This window comes from Dreissena polymorpha, chromosome 2 (assembly GCF_020536995.1).
Source record: "Dreissena polymorpha isolate Duluth1 chromosome 2, UMN_Dpol_1.0, whole genome shotgun sequence".
Taxonomy (NCBI): Eukaryota; Metazoa; Mollusca; class Bivalvia; order Myida; family Dreissenidae; genus Dreissena; species Dreissena polymorpha.
In genome coordinates this window covers 131,942,945-131,963,892 of record NC_068356.1, presented here as the reverse complement: position 1 = coordinate 131,963,892, position 20,948 = coordinate 131,942,945, and the positions used below count along the sequence as shown (strand labels likewise).

The window sequence follows — 20,948 nt, the reverse complement described above, 5'->3', positions numbered from 1 at the left end:
GATAAAACAAAGTTCGTTCGTAAAACAATTGTTTAAGTGGAAAAAGCTAAGTAACGTTTACAACAGGTAATATGTTTCGAAACAGGTCATGCAAGTTTGCGCGGCGCAGTGGTACCGCATCCGCTAACGAATCCTGAATATACTGGTTAATTACCGGCGATATCAGTGTTGTTTTTTTTGCTCAACTATAAATATTCGTGAAGTCTATTAAAAACATTGAATATTTTCGAGCCATCATATCTAATGACATTTGAAAAAAAAATCCAAAATCGTTTAACAATTTTTTTTTAACGTGGATTAGAACGAGATATTGATTAAATTATCGTAGTTCCACTTGTTGCATATATGCCATCATTCTAATAAATATCTTCCTAATTTTTTTGCTATTTTTTTGCATACTCAGTAATGTGTTTTTACAAAGTGAATTTCGTCGTATTTGATTTTGAGATAACATACTTTTACAATGTATTTATTCATGGGGTACGTTACTTTAATAGTTTTAACGGATAAATTATTGTCTTGTTTCTTGCAAAAGACTGTCGAGTCTTTTTCAGGGCTGTAATATCGTTAAACCTTGCGACGGTAAACATACGACTTTGGGCGGCAAGAGAGGGGGTCAAATTACAGTATTTTGATATTAATCTGTAAATTATGTTGCCTATTATTTTAAAATATTTTAGGAATAAGGATTAAAAACTTTAGAATGTGTGCTTCAAAATACAGCATGCATGTAAGATTTTGAGTATGTAACGAATTCTGTTGATGGGGTATCTCGCGTTATGGTAAATTGACAAAATTAAAAAAAGTTGTTTCAGATTCGCTCATTTTTCGTTTTAGTTATGATATTTGTAATGAAACAGTAATACTGAACATTTGCCATGCTCTAAAATAACCATTATATGCATCTTTTGACGATTTAAAAGCCTGAAAATTATAAAGCGTTGCAACGCGAAACGATTGAATAATGTGTTTATTATTTTATTAGAGTTTTTGTTGTTGTCGTTATTTTTTTTAAACTACAAGGATTGCTATTATACAGAATAAAATACATCCCTCACTGTATGAGTACGGATGGCCGAGTTGTCTAAGTGGTAGACTTTTTACTCCAGGACTCGTGGGGGCAGTGGTTCGAGCCCTGTTGAGGGTTTATTTTTTACTGGAGCTTTTTAGGTCCAATGTTTACATTTATCCATATAAACATTTAATGACAAACCTTAATACATGACAAAATCTGTGAAAAGGCCCCTTTAACATTTACTTTAGCAGAAACTTCCCTACGGTATATCTTGCCAATGGACTTTCAACGCCGTCGGCGCTCTGGTTCTTGTAAATACCAAATTTTATATTCGGTGGCATGTAACCCTTAACGGTTCGTTGTGATAATATTATCATTTCCGGTTGACCTACTCACTCGGTTCGCCATATTTGTGAGGATTGGTGTAAAGTGAGTCATTTTGCATAAACAAAGGTAGCTTTTGTACGGTCAAGATCATTGTTTTAATAAACTTTATATATTGATTGTGCGTAAACCATATAATTCGTTTTCCGCTACTGGGATTTTAAGTTATATTTTGTGTTAGTGGCGGAGGCTTTAAATTGACAATTTTGACAGTGTATTTGGGCCGTCACTAAAACGCTTACGGATTATGCATACAATATAGATAACGTTGAAAACTGCATACGATATGAACAAAGAAGGAAATTGCATACGATATGGACAAAGAAGGAAAATGCAGACGGGCTTTAATAAAATGGATTTAAATCATTATTTACACGTCACTAAGATGCGCAACACTTGTAAATGTGATATTTTATTAAATATAGTAGCATTATTATCCATAGTACCGATAGTTTAATCAAAAAGAAAATATTTAAAACCGGTTGAAGTCCGTCGGTAATATGTTACGGGTGTAATTTTTCGTTATTTTTTCTTTGCAATTTCGCATATGTATACTATATACGATTCCGTTTAAAATAAAATAAAATATAGAAACTTTATCGCACACCTATGATGACTAAATTTGATTTTATTTGTGAATTGAAACCTCGAAATACATAAATGACCCGAGTTTAAGCAACGTAAATTACTGCGCTATAATATTTAACAAAAAAAAGTCGCTGGAATGTGTACATTACAAAGAGTTCACCGGTCCAGTTTTATTAAATATACATTAACGAATATGTTATGAGATTGTAAATGGTATTAAGAACCGAGCACGTTTTGCTATTGAGTGTTTTTCCCGATATATTGTTGAACTATATTAACTTAAATATAAGCCAATCGGCCTACTACAAACATTCAAGATATAATAATTAGTAGTAGTAGTATTCGAGTTAAGAGACCCTATGCTAATTAATATCCATCAATTTCCGCAACAATTATCAGTTTGATGTGACGATAATCTAGAATGTTTTACAAATGCTGTCGTTATTTAACAACTCGATTTGTATCTAAGAACAGAGTTTAAATGTATAAATAACTGTAAATCATTGTATTTATTATTTAAATCAGAACATAAATTAATTTTGTATATTACTCGCCGACGGGAATAAGTTAGATGTACATTGCTTATACATCTTCTCATTATTTATACACACACAATAACATTTATCTGTCAACAAAATAATTGGTTAGATTTACAGCCACTAAAAATAAAATTTTAACACAAAAAGAGAAGTGCCGTCTGTTCGGAAGTGTGTAATGACCGTACAATATGATTTATTTGTTTAATAAAAAAAATATGGAGTAAGAATCCGAGCACCTAGGACTATAAAACAACAGAACAGCTACGAGAATTTAAATTCCAGTTAGAGCATAATTTGCTTTATGTTATAAGATATATGTATAATATAATATAAAATTTTTAGCAGTATAGTTCTTACCCCGCACGTTTAAAACGACAGTCAATTTATATTTATTTAATGAAACAATATTAGAACGTTGGAATGATGATACACCGGTTAATAAAATACTAGAGACTCGATCTGTGAAAAGGGGTTTAATGTACATGTGCGTAAAGTGTCGTCCTAGAATAGCTTGTGCTGTCCGCACAGGCTAATTAGGGACGACACTTTCCACATAAACTCGATTTTTGCTTAGAAGAGACTTTCGTTAAACGAAAAATGTCATAAAAGCGGAAAGTGTCGTCCCTGATTAGACTGTGCGGACTCCACAGACTAATCTGGGACGAATCTGTACGCACATGCATTTAAACTCATTTTCACAGAGCGGGGCTCATTATGTATTTGCTAATATTTATTTCAAATGTTTTGAATGTGCATTTTCCTGTTGCTCATATGGAATAATAAATATAATTCAAAGTTTTCAAAGTATATCGGCAAGAAAAAAACATGGTAACTAATGGAATAAGGGCATACTCGAAATGGTAAAAAAATATCTTCATGTATCTACTTTAAAACGTTAAGCATTTGGTGTAAACTTTTATGTAAAAATGAGATAATTAAATAATAACTTGATAGAACAGTATCTTATTAGTGTTCACAGTTTACAAAACAATAACAATTTGTAATAACTTGTGAGCTTACTTATAAGAGAATGTCACAAATATCAAACAAACAGTAGTCTATACGATAAATCATCGTATATTGTGAAAGAGTTGTTGAAAAATCTCCAGTATAGGGTCAGTAACATAAAGGTGGGATTATGATAGTGCTAATGATAATACTAATAATGATGATTATATCAATCACGGTGATAATGATAGTGATGATTATACAGCTAGGAAGGGCATATAGTACGATAACACTGAACATGAGGCGTGGTGCCTAAGTCATAAGTCTACAAATACAGTTTATTTTACACGCTATGGCATTTCCTATGTATAATACATACATGCACATGCACTTGTGTAGTGATTAAAAACTATTGCAATATCCGTTTCAAAATTGTAGAATGATTGAAAGTACGTAGGTCCCCATACTATAAATAGGGTACTCGCCCATCGAACGTTTGGGAAGGTAACCGTAGAGAATCTTTTAAGCGATTAAATAGTACGATTATACGTTTTATCGAATTCAGTTCATAAAATTGCTAAACGCTAATGTGTACAACTCTTTATGATAGAAAAAGTTTTATAAAATTAAACAAACATCTATATTATAGAACTATTCCGACAATTCGTAGAAATTCTGATGGGTATTTAGGCCAAACAATGTTATTAATTTCCACTTACATAGACAAAAAGTAGGAGAGATAGGTCGTTAACTTGTTTTTACTATTCAATTGAATAAGAATTATTTATTAATATACAAATGACATGAATTCAACTTTCAAATCTCTGTATAATCTCTTTCGTCACTTGTTGGCAAATTACAATTATTAAATTTAGATAATATGATCGCAAAATATACAGCTGGTTAATTAAGTGTAATAAGCAAAAATGATGAAAACTTAACATGGAATACCAAAATAAACTTTGGGGTTCGTTAGGGAACCAGTAACTTGTTAACCTCTTATACTCCTCGTAAAATTAGTGATAATTGATGTTTTTTAGGGTTCACTAGAAATAATGTTTTATCTGTCTAATTTGCAAATGTAATACTTTATGTGTATTAAACTTATTATAAACGTAAATGTTACCATTTGATATATGTATATAAAGTTGTAGTGTGTAATAGTAAAAGTAATTACCAATAATTGTGGCAAAAGTAATTTTCATGTACCTTATTTTGATACAACCTTAAACGATATGTATCTAGTGTCTTGTATTATTTTAATACTATTTTAATGCCCGATATGTATCAAAAATAGACACAGCGTTTTTAAAGAAGACAGATAAATAAGCATGAGATCTATCAAATTCAACAACATTTATTTCAGGAATGAAGCTTACAATAAAGCTTCTAGCATACAATAGTAAATGTCTGTTTTTAGATATATTCCGTAATGGAAAAAAATACTGATTGATAATGCTACAAAAATCAAAAAGTAAACTCACTGATCGCCTTCCCTAAATAATTCTGTAATTGTTGTTACTTTGAACTTCTGTTTTGAGAAATAAAATTTTGTGAACTAAATGCTGTTACAATTTATGTACTGTTTTATGTGGCCTGTGAAACAAATTAAAATATATTCTGTTCTGTTCTATAAATATACCTCTGGTTCAGTTGATTGTATTTATTATTTGATAAAGGAGTCAGCAAACTATAAAAATAAAATTGGTAGATTTTTGCATAAGCGTTTACACGCCAAATTCGATTTTTTAAATACACGGAATAAAATTCTCATTATATTATTCATTTGAAAATGAGCAAATAAAGAAATATAGAAATGAAATTATAATTGTATATTTGGTAAAGATATTTCATTCTCCATTTATGTAATACCACTTATGATGTTGTGGTTGTTGTTGTTATAAAGCCACTTGTTTACAATGTATTTAATATAAGAGAGACGGACATACTTTATTAACTTATCGTGTTAATCAGTTTTCAAAAATACAATTTGAAGATCAGACGCAATGGAAATATCGATTCTTTAAGCAGTCTTACGTGATTTACATATCATCAAATATTTTATGAAAATATTAAAGTAATGTAAAGCTGTGTGATTTAAATCAGAATGAAGATGTATAACATATTCCTGTCAGTTGATATACTTTACAAATGCTTTTATTTGCCTTTATATATATATCAGCAAAAAGAGTTAATTAATAAAGTATCAATCCTCCGTTCATTGAAAAATACAGCGTCAATAAATGACAGACCCCAGCATATCCACATTATGTGTATAATCCTCATAAGCTCTCAACGGACCTACCAATGGCATGTGCATAATACACCCCATTTAAAATCAATGGATGCAATGTAAAAAAGTACATTATTCACAGGGAGCTAGAGACAGACAGATTTGGAAACTAAAACAAGCAAATTCATTGACAATGTGTAAACAGTGCTGAGTGAGCATAGAATTTCTTGTATTCAAATGCTTGTGCAGAAACAACATAACATGTCTACATTATATTCCCTTAAAATACTTTATCATGCTTAAAATTCATAATTATGGATGAAAGGCTGATTAAAAAACAGACACAAGATATACATTTATGCCATTATAACCACATATTCACCCTTACAAATAAAACTGTATTTTTAAATTCTTTGATGAAAACTGACCTCTTAAGTCTTCAATTAAATACTTGATATGTTAAAAAGGTCCATCACAAGACAATTACTGGGCAATACATGTATATAGTCCGTGTTACCACCCACACACAGCTCAAACTGACGGTTAGATGTAAACATGGTAAGGTAAGGTTGCACCAGGATCTGCCAGGTTCATTTGTGAAGATCTGCAATGAAAATATATAACAATGACTGATAATTTATGACTGCAACGTTCCACAAACACATCAATAATACATCAATACAGTGGTAACCACATGTTATTTTTCCCTGCATTGTTGTTTTTCTTATTGAACTTAATATTTGTAAAAATAACACAACACATTATTAATCAAATAATACACTGTTATCAACATGAAAATAAGATTTTTGTTTTGTACATAATTTATTTCTGTTCCCTCCAGATATGCATAGTGAAAAGAGCTAAGGCATTTTTGTTTAATAAATTCTGTTAGTTTTTATCTAAACATCCGCATACCATGGATAAGATAATCAATAAATCATATGTTGTTTTTACTAATGGAAAAAATAGAATAAATACTAAACACAAATGAGGTAAACAATACATGGTGTGAGTCATACCATACCTGCTAATTACAGTATAAGCACATCTTTTGGTACTATGTCATTATTCCCAATCAGTATGTTATGATGTGGATCAGCTTTGGACACATGCCCCTACATGTATATCATTGGAGTTCTTCACTGAAACAACAAGATACAGGCCTTAACAAAATTATTGCAAAATATATCTGTGTGGTTTTAATTATATTTAAACATAATATATTACAAATAAAAAAATGCCCGCACAAGTATTGAATCTGGTAACAATCTTACCAATATTCCAAAACATATGAGCAGACAACCTTTAAATTGTCTAAAACTGGAAACTATAGTCTCTTAAGTGACTTCCAAATTTGTGTTGTTTTACATTTTTTATTTCTATATTTGTTTTAACGAATCATTATCTTTGCGCATCACTGTTTTAATTTCAACTTGATCATGAACACTTAACTGACATTGATAACGCATTCATTAATCCTTTCAGTGCGGGTACCGAATTTTGAAGGCCTTTGCAAACAGTTTGGATCCAGATGAGACGCCACAGAACGTGGTGTCTCATCTGGATCCAAACTGTTTGCTATTCTGATAGTATTTTTTGAAAAAAAAATCGAAGAAATGCTTATTGTAGAAATTCAGCAGACGACATTTTAGCAGACGACAAATTTCCCAGCATGTAAAGGGTTAATTCTGGTGTTACAAATAGAATTGTGATTGCTTACAGTCCATTACAGGATTGCACACAGATTTTTAACACAAATTTTATAATTCATGTACAGTCAAGTTACCATTACCGGATCAGTAGCGTAATAAAGTTGTTCTGGTGAAAAGCAATAAATGTTTTGAGACTTCTTTTACATCAGTTTGATTAAATATTACCTTTGCTCACTGATTCAGCATATAGTCTTATTTTTAAACGCAGGCAAAATGTATTTGTGATACCTTTTTTTCGCTGCAGAATTCATGCATTAACAGATCAGTTGTAGCTATAACGGATCACGTGATCGAAACCACTCAGGGGGCTTCTACCACGCTATTTGAACTGTTGAAACATGACCTGTGTTGTTTACAATGCCCAAATTACATTGCCAGTTGTAAATTATATTCATTTGTTTTTGTTATAATTGTTTTCTATATGTGATTGAAAATGCTGTGTTCAAAATATCATCCAAAACTGACAACTATTTATCGGGAAGCGCATTCTTGAACATGAAAGTGATCCTCTATGGGTAATGATCCGGTAATGGTAACTTGACTGTATCTACTACAACCCAATTCCATATTCATTTGACAGTCTTTCAGCTATCAATTGATCAATCATCTTAAAAATCAATAAAGTGAAAGTTGAAAACTTTGAGAAGCATATAAGCACTAAAATGTATCAAAGATGTGTTACTACAGTTGATGTCATTTTAAAATCGTATAATAAGAAATGATTTGACAGATAAATTGTGAAGCGTTTTAGATTTTGACAACTGTGTAACAGACAGAAATATCCGCTAAAATCGTCATTATGAGAGCCAATACGTCTCATAAACACGTTATGATTGATGAAATATATTCTTTTTACAGGAAATGTTTTATCCACATACTACTTCTTGAAGCAAACAAACTGAAAATCTATGAACAAATATACCTTGGCAAAATCCAGAAAGTTTATCCGAAAATTAATGTTGATCTGCCATTCCATACCCTACTGTTTTGATTGTTATATTAACTTAGGTTAATCTACACCATAAAATATCAAAATAAAAAAGGTAAACATCAATATTTAAGTATCCATCGTGTATTTTTAACATCAAAAAATAAAATTAAAATAACTAAACCATAATAAACACCATAATAACGGACAGCGATTACCGTCTGCTTGCAATTTCCTTCTTTGTTCATATCGTATGCAGTTTTCAACGTTATCTATATTGTATGCAAATTCCGTAAGCGTTTTAGTGAGACCCGTGTATTTGCAGGTAACCAGAAGTATTTTGTGAGCATGAACCTATGTTTAAAAACAGTAATTGATGTCAAATGAGTGCAGAAATAAGATTTAGGCTTCTAGAAAGCTTTTTATGTTTGTTTAAATAGATTACTCTGATTATTTGTTAATGTTGTTTTTTTGCAAACTTATGATCAGAAAATTCATGCAGAATGTTTACATTAGTTTTTTAATTTCAATAAGTACCGATACATAGCCTTTTTTCATGTATATTGAGCAACTAGTTCTTAACAGCTTAAGAGTTAAATTGACTTTTTCACTGAATGAAAACATTTTCAACGCAAGTGAGACATAATGTGAAAATACTGAGCTAGCCTAAAGTAGGGGATTGAACCCACGACCTCCAGAGTGGTAGTCAGACACTATAACCACATCGCTAAAAAGCTAGCCCAACAGCAAGGCTGTTAAAAGTGACCTTATTTCACTACACTCCTCCCCCTTTAAATGTTTCAAGGCCCAGACACGCCCGCTACAGCATGTCTTGCATCCGCATGGCCCTCCCGGAAACCATTAATTAAACAGCTCAGACCCATTCCGGCATTCACAGTTCTTTTTTGCCTCGTCGCCATTTATGTGAAAATACTGAGCTCAAGCCTGGGATTAAACCCATGACCTCCAGAGTGGTAGTCAGACACTTAAACCATGTCGCTAAATACAGTACACTCCACGCGTTTTCCCAAATTTCCCTCCATACTCCGCGGTGATTGACCTGGAGGGAGATTAAGAAAATCCCGCCAGACTCGGTGTTTGCATGATTTTGGACGCGCCGGTTAACGATCGGCAAAACTGATAAGCCGACGCGGCGGCCCTCGACGTTGGCAACGCGGGGAAACTCAGCGTTTTAAGAGATAACTATCAATTTAATTTTGTTTGACTTCCTGATTTTCAAATAAAATTACATTTATTACAAGTACATACATGTACATGTAGTATAATATTTACAATTAAAAAAACCTAACCAAGATAGATCGATCCCGACGTGGTTGTAGAAGTAGTTATCCCCACGCTTTTTGAAAAAAAGGTGGGGATATTGTGGTGATCTCCGCCGTCCGTCCGTCTGTCCGTCCGTCCTGGCCACTATCTCCTCCTACACTAAAAGCACTAGAACCTTGAAATTTACACACATGGTAGCTATGAGCATATGTGCGACCCTGCACTATTTGGAATTTTGATCTGACCCCTGGGTCAAAAGTTATAGGGGTTGGGGTGGGGCCGCGTCAGAAATTATCACTCATTTTTTTAGGTTATTTTACATTTACTTCTTTATTTCTACACCGATTCACTTCAAATTGATACTGGACCTCACCTATGACAATACGGTCAATCTCAACCATGCATGGCCCCATTCCCAACCCTGGGGCGCCCCGCCCACATAGGCCACACCCACCAAAAATTTCCATTTACTATAATTTTTTCATTTCTACACGGATTCACTTCAAATTGATACTGAACTTTTGTCATGACATTAGGGTCAATCTCAACTATGCATGGCCCCAATCCCAACCCTGGGGCGCCCGCCCACATAGGCCACACCCACCAAAAAATTCCATTTACTATAATTTTTTCATTTCTACACGGATTCACTTCAAATTGATACTGAACTTCTCTTATGACATTAGGGTCAATCTCAACTATGCATGGCCCCATAACCAACCCTGGGGCCCCGCCCACATAGACCACACCCACCCAAAATTGCCTTTACTATAATTTCTTCATTTCTACACCGATTCACTTCAAATTGATATTGAACTTCTCTTATGACAATACAGTCAATCTCAACTATGCATGGCCCCATTACCAACCCTGGGGCGCCCCGCCCACATAGACCACACCCACCCAAAATTGCCTTTTACTATAATTTCTTCATTTCTACACCGATTCACTTCAAATTGATACTGAACCTCTCTTATGACAATACCGTCAATCTCAACTATGCATGGCACAATTACCAACCCTGGGGCGCCCTGCCCACATATGTCACACCCACCCAAAATTGCCTTTTACTATAACTTCTTCATTTCTACACCAATTCACTTCTAATTGATTATGAACTTCTCTTATGACAATACGGTCAATCTCAGCTATGCATGGCCCCATTACCAACCCTGGGGCACACCTAGGTCAAACATTCGGCGTGGGGATACGCGTCGGCCTCTGCCGCGCCATTTCTAGTTGTTGTTGTATAGAAAACTTGTTGATTTACGACAAACAAAACGTCGTCTTTTAACTAATACTTACCAATTAATATCAACACAGTTTGCAACATTGTTTTTATTTTGATAATTTAATCCAAAGTTTTCATGTTAACAGGTGATTTTCTATACTGAACATGTAAACAAATGACCAAGGACCCTAAAAATCTCGCAAATCTGTGTGAATTGACAGTTTGACGTAATCAAAGAAAAGCCGCTTCCTGTCTAAAGGCATAACTTTCTCAAGTCAACGCGTTCAACGAATGCATAAGGAATGGTTTTAATTGTCGGAACAAAGTCAATTCTCTGCTCGCTAATGTATTTATTTTCTCTTTGATGTTAGGTTATTCCATTGATTGCTAAAAGAAGGTGGTAACTATTGAGTTGATAGTTGCATTTAATATTCACAGTTGTATTCTTGTTGTGTCGACATTCAAAACAATGTTTACCAGTAATTATGGACCAAATCGGCAGAGTGACATTCACACATGTTAATCCCTTTTGTCAAAACAACGCAGACAGCAGTCTACACAATAGGTCAGTAGACAAGCTTTGCGTGTTTTCATAACGTCAAACACTTAAAATCCAGTTCCGCCCAGATGTCTTCTTTAATCAGTTTACAATTACTGTTAAAATAATTAATCTACTAAAATACCGTAACGATAAAGATTCGGCGTGTATGATTTGAAAGTATTTTGGAGGAAATATCAACTTATTCGCGATATAATTTTGTTAAAAAATACCAAAGAAACTTTTAACCGAAATCAACAAAATTCAATTTTCTCTGCGCTATAAAGTTTGTATATAAAAAATCAATACACACACGCTTTGCAGGAGTATACCTTGTACATTGCAGCATAATTTTGGCGCGCTTTTGTCGGGAAATAAACATGATGACTGTATATTGGAAGCATTTGTATTTTGTAAACGTCGTGTTAACATTAAAAATCGTAGTGTGTTTCGGTTTACTAATTATTATTCTCATTTGGAAATTTTACGGAACATTTATTCTTGTCTTATATGTGTTATGATTTTAATATTAATTTGTCTTATATTCATTCATATTGTAGACGTACCTGTGAATTAAAAAACATAATTTTTATACGTATAAATTTTATACAATTATCTTTTTTATACATGTACTACAGTATTTAAACAATTTATTATAACAATGTTTTTATTTTTTGGCATGCCCAGTAGCACACTGCTAACGCAGCGTTGCGCGGCGGTCACTGATAAGAACGGAAATTGTCTGCATTTACAGACTAGGCTAAAGTAATACACACCGCGGGAATTAGCGAACGCGGCGTAAAGCCGAGCGTTTTATCGAGTTCACCTCGCTCTCTCAACGCTGCGTGAACACTCGCTTGCAGAAAAACCCTGCGGAGGGAGCGCATTTTTTGGGAAAACGCGTGGAGTGTAATGTAGCTAGCCCAACAGCCTTGCTGTTGGAAATGAGCTTATTGATATATCAAAATACATAATTCAATTTTAGTATTTTCAAATGCATATAATTAAACGTGTTATCCAAAATCATTTACAGATTTTATTATTCACAAAAAGTTTTAAAAGTTCTACCAACAAATAAACATTTCTGATGTTTTTCATGTACAGATGAAAATCATGCGAAAATTAGACTTCATGTACAACATCACGTCATTCTTCCACGGGGAATGCGTGGACTTAAGTATTTGACTGCTGAATTAAAACTCCGTAGCGCAGAGGTAGCCAATATTATTGTATACAGCTTCACGTGGGGTCGGCGTGTATTCGCCAGCCTGAACGCTGATTGGCTGATGCGCTTACCAAGAAGAATTTGATTGACAGCTGGAAAAATCAATATTGGCCACTCGCTGAGAAATTCATTGATAACAGTAGCTCTTAGGCAGAGTTAAAGGTCTGAAGACTGAATAACCTGATTTACTGTTGACATTTGTACGTGTAGTGTATTAGAAAATTGCGTACATGCGGATTATCAGACTTTCAAGGGACTTCCACCATTTGAGTAATGTACGTACGACTGCCGTTTTCGGGCGTTGTCCACTAATGGAAGCGCTGCTGGCAGAACTATTTCATAGATCTTTCAAATGACTTCAAGCTCAGCTTCAACAATCATTAGTATCCAAACAAGTCAGGGACATTTTCTGCCAATCCTCTTCCTCTATATATCTTTGTGCCTGACTTCAAGTTTTGCTGCATATGTTTGCAGATATAGCCATGAAGGAGGTGCTGGTTTGGGCGGTGGTAGGCTTTATGGTCTCCAGCATAGCTGCACAAGGTGAGGTCATTGAGCATGATTATCAAATTTGTCTGTTGTATACAGTACAGGCACCATGTACTTAAACAAAAACGCCTTTCCGCGGTGTTCACTTTTCCCGATGGGTGACATTTCGCGGGACACGGTACTGACCGCGGTGTTCATCGAACACCCGAATCGCCGCGATTGCATGCTATCGTTAACGGGAACACCAGTGATCACCGCGATGCTGCGCAGCCACCGTAAACACCTGTCTGCGAGGGTCATTTATGCGTTCTAAATGTAAATGTACAAAAGAAAATCATATACTACATGTAGATATTACATGTATGTGCACATTATGCGTACTTAAATTCGGACAGTACGTAAAGTCGGAAAGGTAAATAAAGCGCTTTCATGATCAATGCTATTAACTCTTATTGTGTTAATCAATGCAATTTCCCTTTTTAACAACAAATATAGTTTCAAAGAAATCAAGTGAGTATTAAATCATTTATTTACTTGTGTCCAACTTTAAGTACTGTCCGAATTTACGTACTGCATCAGTATGTTAACTTACGACACTTGTGTGCAGTCAGTATACAATACAATAATTGTTTCAATAAAGAAGGAACTGAAACAGCGTACCGGTAACGATACAGCGTGTTTAAATTATATTTTATTATGAGAAAATGCCAATGCCAAATAATTTGCAAGGTACCCTGGTACTTAAATTGAAATTCACAACAAAGCTTTTAATGAAAATTAAATGATCTCAATGTTGTACCCACTACGAAATTTTTATTGACAAATAATACACCCACGCCAATTTTCGCGCGCTTTTTATCAGGACAAAGAAATTAATTTATTTCATGTAGAAATCGAAAATAGCTGTACACGATGCGTCCAAACCGTGTCAGGTGATTTATGTATGTTGGAATACAACTGTCCTGATTGGGCGCTTATTTCATCAAATCTCTAAATAGAATCATATGCCGAAATTCCTTTGATACTTTCAAAAATTGCAAACATTTGTGTTTATGACATTCTAAACTTGACCACTCTATTCGTCTATATACCCACCCATAATTTGATTTTAAAAATGGAAATCGGGCATATATGGGATTATCGAGTAATGGATAAAGATGGGAGAAGTTGCATGTATGCGATTGAGACAGTTGACACGTATGTATCGGGGAATCCAGAGACTCGGGAATGTTCAATTATTTTATTTTTAGCAAACACGATAAACACTGCGGTATATATTATGGGTCCGCAGTGATTCGCGGTGTTCGCCTTATGGCAAACGGGCCCGCGACATTTGATCTGAACACCAATCGCAGGTCTCATATTGGTAAGCAAACACAGTGAGATGAACACCGCAGCGAGTGGCGTTTATTTAAGTACACAGTGCCTGTACTGTATATTGTAGTCACAGAAAAGGACTTAAATACCTTTCTTGGGGTTATTGCATGATTTTGTAGAAATTAATTAATGATGAATGGTAATGATGTATGCAGTGGGGGGTTTTCAACGTTTTGGGAATGGGACCGGGTCCCTTTGGATTTGGAAAATTCGCTGCGATTTGACTTAAATTGGGAAAAATAGTGTTGTTTTGCTACAAAATGCTTCAAAAATGAGGATACAAGTGTGTCCAGTATTCTATTTACTAAGGTTGAACTTATATGGATGGGAGATGAACAAAATATTGAGATAAAAAATAATTATTTTTTTTTGAAACCTTCCATTGGGAATTTTAAGCTCCCATTTGGGAAAAATATATACTTTTTTTCCATTAGGAATGGGTTCGATAACCGGACCCGATTTTGAATGAAAAAAAAACACTGGTATGTAGGTTAGACTTTGGACATATTAAAATTAAGAGTTCTTGCGGAGTCCTTAAAAATCTTTACATTTGAATTAGCAAACAATCGTCCTTACCAACTCTTAAATTTGTCAAAGTTCAAACTTTTTATAGATAATGATAAAAAAAATTGTAATTAAAAGATAACATGTTTTACAGAACCATGGTGAAGTATCGGTTTTGGTGATTTTCTGTAGTGGGCAGTAAATTTTGTGTATGATGAATTTGTAACTGTGAAGGAATGCATTTAAACGGGATTCATTGATTTGCAAAGTTTGAGTAAATATTTTCCGAGATCCAGAAAGCGTGTTACTGTATGAGCAAAAACTGTTACGTTTTTAGCTTTAAAATATGATCTGAAACTTTAAAGTATTGTGAAATATCTCAATGTTATCTTCACAACCAAGTTTTTATTTATCATTTCCCATTGTCTTAGCCCTGCCGATGATGGAATGTTAAACATGTAGCATTATTTTTACCAGCGCTTTAGCGGAACAAAGGATTGAAATGAAATACATAATCACTGATTGTATTGAAAATAATTCTGGCTGGCATTCTGGCATTTTTAGCTCACCTGTCACAAAGTGACATGGTGAGCTTATGTGACAGTTTGATGTCTGGCGTCCGTATGTGCGTGCGTGCGTGTGTCCGTCAACAATTTGTTTGTGTAGACAGTAGAGGTCACAGTTTTCATCCAATCTTTATGAAATTTGGTCAGAATGTTTATCTTGATGAAATCTGGGTTGGGATTGTATTTGGGTCATCTGGGATCAAAAACTAGGTCACTAGGTCAAAAACTAGGTCAAATAATAGAAAAACCTTGTGTAGACAATAGAGGTCGCAGTTTTCATCCAATCTTTATGAATTTTGGTCAGAATGTTTATCTTGATGAAATCTGGGTTGGGATTGTATTTGGGTTATCTGGGGTTAAAAACTAGGTCACTAGGTCAAATAATTGAAAAATCATCAACAATTTGTTTGTGTAGACAATAGATGTCACATTTTTCATCCAATGTTGGGATTGTATTTGGGTCATCTGGGGTCAAAAACTAGGTCACTAGGTCAAAAACTTGGTCAAATAATAGAAAAACCTTGTGTAGACAATAGAGGTCGCAGTTTTCATCCAATCTTTATGAAATTCGGTCAGAATGTTTATCTTGATGAAATCTGGCTTGGGAATGTATTTGGGTCATCTGGGGTCAAAAACTAGGTCACTAGTTCAAAAACTAGGTCAAATAATAGAAAAACCTTGTGTAGACAATAGAGGTCGCAGTTTTCATCCAATCTTTGTGAAATTTGGTAAGAATGTTTATCTTGATAAAATCTGGGTTGGGATTGTATTTGGGTCACCTGAGGTCAAATACTAGGTCACTAGGTCAAATAATAGAAAAACCGTCAACAATTTGTGTAGACAGTAGGTCACAGTTTTCATCCAATCTTTATAAAATTTGGTCAGAATGTTTATCTTGATGAAATCAGGGTTGGGATTGTATTTGGGTCATCTGGGGTCAAAAACTAGGTCACTAGGTCAAATAATAGAAAAACCTTGTATAGACAATAGAGGTCGCAGTTTTCATCCAATCTTTATGAAATTTGATCAGAATGTTTATCTTGATGAAATCTGGGTTGGGATTGTATTTGGGTCATCTTGGGTCAAAAACTAGGTCACTAGGTCAAATAATAGAAAAACCTTGTGTAGACAATAGAGGTCACAGTTTTCATCCAATCTTTATAAAATTTGGTCAGAATGTTTGTATTGATGAAATCCGGGTTGGGATTGTATTTTGGTCATCTGGGAAAAAAAAACTAGGTCACTAGGTCAAATAATAGAACAACCTTGTGTAGACAATAGAGGTCACAGTTTTCATCCAATCTTTATAAAATTTGATCAGAATGTTTATCTTGATGAAATCTGTGTTTGGATTGTATTTGGGTCACCTGGGGTCAAAAACTAGGTCAATAGGTCAAATATTAGAAAAACCTTGTGTAGACAATAGAGGTCACAGTTTTCATCCAATCTTTATAAAATTGGGTCAGAGTGTTTATCTTGATGAAAACTGGGTTGGGATTGTATTTGGTTAGTCAGGTGAGCGATTCAGGGCCATCATGGCCCTCTTGTTTGTCGAATAACGGTCCTATATCTGTTGTTCCACTACATGTAGAATATGGTCAAGTAAATCAATGTTTTCGACTCCTTTTCAAGCCCCCGGAATCGAAAGATCGGGGGTATATTGTTTTTGGCCTATCTGTCTGTGTGTCTGTCACTAAACTTTAACATTGGTCATAACTTTCGCAATATTGAAGATAGCATCTTCATATTTGGCATGCATGTGTATCTCGTTGAGCTGCACATTTTGAGTGGTGAAAGGTCAAGGTCATCCTTCAAGGTCAAAGGTCAAATATAATGCTTTAAAGCAGCGCAAAAAGGAGCATTGTGTTTCTGACAAACACATCTTTAGTTAAATACTGAGTTGATCTTTATAAAACTTTCACAGTTGAATATCCTTTATTATCTGTAGATGATTGTAAATGATGGAACATTGGCTGAGAAGAGTTTTGGCTTTATGATTGCCCTTTGCCTTTAGTCCACTACATGTATAAAATATACACTTTTGTGTTTTTAATTCCTCTTTATAACTACTGGATGAATCTTTTTCAAACCTTAAAAGTTGAATAATTTTAATGTGTAAATGATTTTAACAAAGAAGTAGAAATTGCAACCAATTGTGGTAGAATTATGTGCCTTCGTCTTTTTCTCTATTGTAGAATATTTAGTAAATTTTTTTGTGTCGAAACATGTGTTGTGTGACATCAATATCTGTGGCACATTTATAGTTAACTTATTAACTACAATTAAGAAAAAAAGAGTATTGTTAATATTTAATGATACAGAAATGATGCTCATAAAATGCTTGGCAAAAATGGTTCATGTCATATATATAACTATAATATAATAATATTTATAATAATTCTTAATAATTGGAATAGGCTTGTTCCATTTCTGTGCAAATAAATGACTTCATAAGCATGTAATTGGCTGGAGATTGCATTTCATTTGCCTGATTAATTTCTTGTAATTAACCATTTACATTTATACAGTATGAGATAAAATGCACATCTGAAACCCATGATATTCTCCTCTTGCAAGACAACTATGCAATGCTTTCAAATTGCTATACGCCCATTTTCTTGAGATCTCTTTCACTTATCATATTTGTTTGCCCACTGTTCTTACTGTATTATTTGGTATGTGTGTTCTAGTGTTTAAGGGTGAAGTATGCATGTTCTTTATATTAAATGTTTAACTTAAGGCTATACATGTGAATATTATCTGTTTTACCTGATGGATTTAAAATTACTAACTTCAAGACATGACTATAATTTATCATAATGCATGTTGATGTATGATTGTTTTGCCTGTTTATAACATTACCATATTACATAACGTTTATTCATACAATGATGTTTTGTTGAAAAACTAAACATTCATCATAATTTGGAGCAAGTTGTGTTTTATTCTACAAACTTTGAATTCCATAGAAACAAATAAATGGTCTTTGACTTTATAGTTTTATTGAACATCCTAATGCCATACAGAAGTATATATTTATGTATGTATAAATAATAATAATCATTATAATTTTTTAATAAACAGTACTGTCTCCATCATTATTAAAAATTAGTTATTTGATCTTATGCTTAACCCTTTAAGCGCTGGAACCGAATTTTGAAGGCCTTTGCAAACAGTTTGGATCTGATGAGACGCCACGTGTGGCGTCTCATCAGGATCCAAACTGTTTGCTATTCTAAAAGTATTCTTTGAAAAAAATCAAAGAAATGGCTTATTTTAGAAAGTCAGCAGACGACATTTTAGCAGATGACAAATTTCCCAGCATGCAAAGGGTTAATAATCTGCAAAGAGGAAGTGCCAAAGAATAACCACCATGAATGATTCACTGTAAATCTGAATCATTTGTGGGTGCCTGATAGTTCAGATTCTCTAAGGCTCAGTACCTAAACTGCATGGCTCATCTATTGTCTGACTGTAAGTGTCAGTTGTGTGGGCATGTGGCAGTCAAACATGAACGCACCTGGCAGCCTAGGGGAGTGTATATATCACTATCTTTTGTAACTGAGATGCTGGTTTAATGTGTTTGATTGTCTGCTAGTAAATTAGCTGTATGCCAATCAAAGAATTTGGGCTTACTCAATCAGTGTTTTTAGTTCAATTTCGGTGCCCTTATGCTGATTCATTCCCAATATATTTTCCCAAATGACTGACTAAAATTCCCAATTAACACCCCCTCCCATAAAAAACAACACTTTAATGATAAATTCATGTCCCTATCCAAGTTCAAGCTAAGTACATGTACATATATTATTTTAGATACTTTTGTTCTTGATTTATAAGTATTTGTAATAAAATCAACAACACCAATTTCCCAATTTTAGTCAAACCCACATGATATTTCCCAATCCAAAAGGCCTCTCCCCATTAAAAAATTGGTGAAGAAAAAAAACAACCTCAAGTGTGTTAAATAACTATGAATACTTTTCTCCTTTGACAGTTGTTTTCAAACACTTATCTTTGAAGGGTTATTTTTCCTCTCATGCTTAGGTTTTCTACATGTATATTTACTAAAGCTGTGTTGTTTTGTTGCTAATTTTAATTGTTTTGGTTTGGTCACATATAGGGCAATATGCTTAAACTAGGTTACTTAGTTATAAAAGAATTGCTTAGCATAATATTGCCCATTTCATAGTGTTGGGTTGAGTCACATTTCTCTTCCCCCACTGTGCAGTGAATGATTAATTAGGTGTCTAAGGTGTCTGTGTATAAGGTGTCATTTTAGGTCTCACTTAATAAACCTGTTCACACCCAGTGTACCATGTTGTTTAAGCCTATTCCTTTTTCAAATGTAGTTCTTTTGGACACTTCTCACTAAATTAAGTTGTATTTTATACTTAAATTGCAAACTACATATAATATGAAAAAAGTAAAACATATATAATTGTAACTGATGTCCCCTGATATTATGATGTGGACTGCTTTGTTTGAACACGACTCAAGTAAAATATATGTGTTGATTGTCTCTAATATCAGTTTGGTTTTGTCCCAACTGAAGTTTCAACTTCCAGTTTCTATGATTTTGCCATTAAATTGTGTAGTTTAACTGCAATTTTCATTTTTCAAGGGTGAATTCACTGTTTTAAGTTTTCGTATTTTTTATTTTTTGCCAACAGAATAATCCAGTTCTAACATCGACAAATCATGTGTTTTGTTAAAAGTCTATCCAACAAGTTTTGTAAAGATGAAAAAAAGAGGTCTTTCAGTTTATTGGAATTTTTAGAAGTAGGAAGGTGCCTGTTTAATGAGGAAGAATAGAACAACATACATTTAGATCTCTCTTGAGCAGAAAAGTACATTGTGGTGAATTGCTCTTGTTTGTTGTCAACATTTGCTGTTAGTGACTTCTCCTAAGCTTCTGGGAAGTTGTTTAAAGTGTTGGAACCTTGTTTTTGAGTCAATGAACAAGTAACAGATCCATGCGTGGAGAACAATTTACTTCAAATGACATCTCTTAACCCTTTTCCACACAGGAGCAAAGTGAAAATGGCTATGTGCAAACAGCATAAAACCACAACAGCCTGCGAGCAACTCGCAGTCTGTTCAGGTTTTATGCTGTTTGCTGCTTGTCAGCATCTAAGGCATACATGCCATACGTCCCGGATTGTCCGGGACAGTCCCGGAAATGAAGAACTTGTCCCGCTGTCCCGGAAATCTGTCAAATGTCCCGGAATATACAAAATCCATATATACATGTACCTTATCTTAGGCTTAACTGCACCTCGAATCTGTGTATATCTGCAGCGTCTCCATGACAATGCCTAACTGAATAGGCAGACTACGCTACGTGTCAAAATCGATCAATTAACAGGGGTCCTGTTATCATATCG

At 34.1% G+C, this 20,948-nt stretch overlaps 1 protein-coding gene and 1 long non-coding RNA gene across 6 annotated transcripts in view; one reads left to right on the top strand and one right to left on the bottom strand.

Moving 5' to 3' along the window:
- The first annotated feature begins 1,384 nt into the window (after nt 1-1,384).
- LOC127869031 (integrin beta-PS-like) overlaps nt 1,385-20,948 on the top strand; it is a 52,401-nt gene continuing 32,837 nt past the window's right edge. For 4 of the 5 annotated variants that reach the window (XM_052411288.1, XM_052411285.1, XM_052411289.1 and 1 more), the window contains exons 1-2: nt 1,385-1,444; nt 13,100-13,168. In XM_052411288.1, the coding sequence (XP_052267248.1) occupies nt 13,108-13,168 (61 nt within the window). In that variant the 5' untranslated portion in view covers nt 1,385-1,444; nt 13,100-13,107. Of the gene's footprint in view, nt 1,469-13,099; nt 13,169-20,948 lie in introns of all 5 variants that reach the window. The other variant, XM_052411287.1, reaches the window with a different exon arrangement.
- Nucleotides 5,916-8,393, bottom strand: LOC127869033 (uncharacterized). The gene is made up of 3 exons (XR_008044378.1): nt 8,342-8,393; nt 6,732-6,849; nt 5,916-6,311 (listed from the first exon to the last, which is right to left on the bottom strand). It is a non-coding gene; the product is annotated as an uncharacterized LOC127869033 (long non-coding RNA).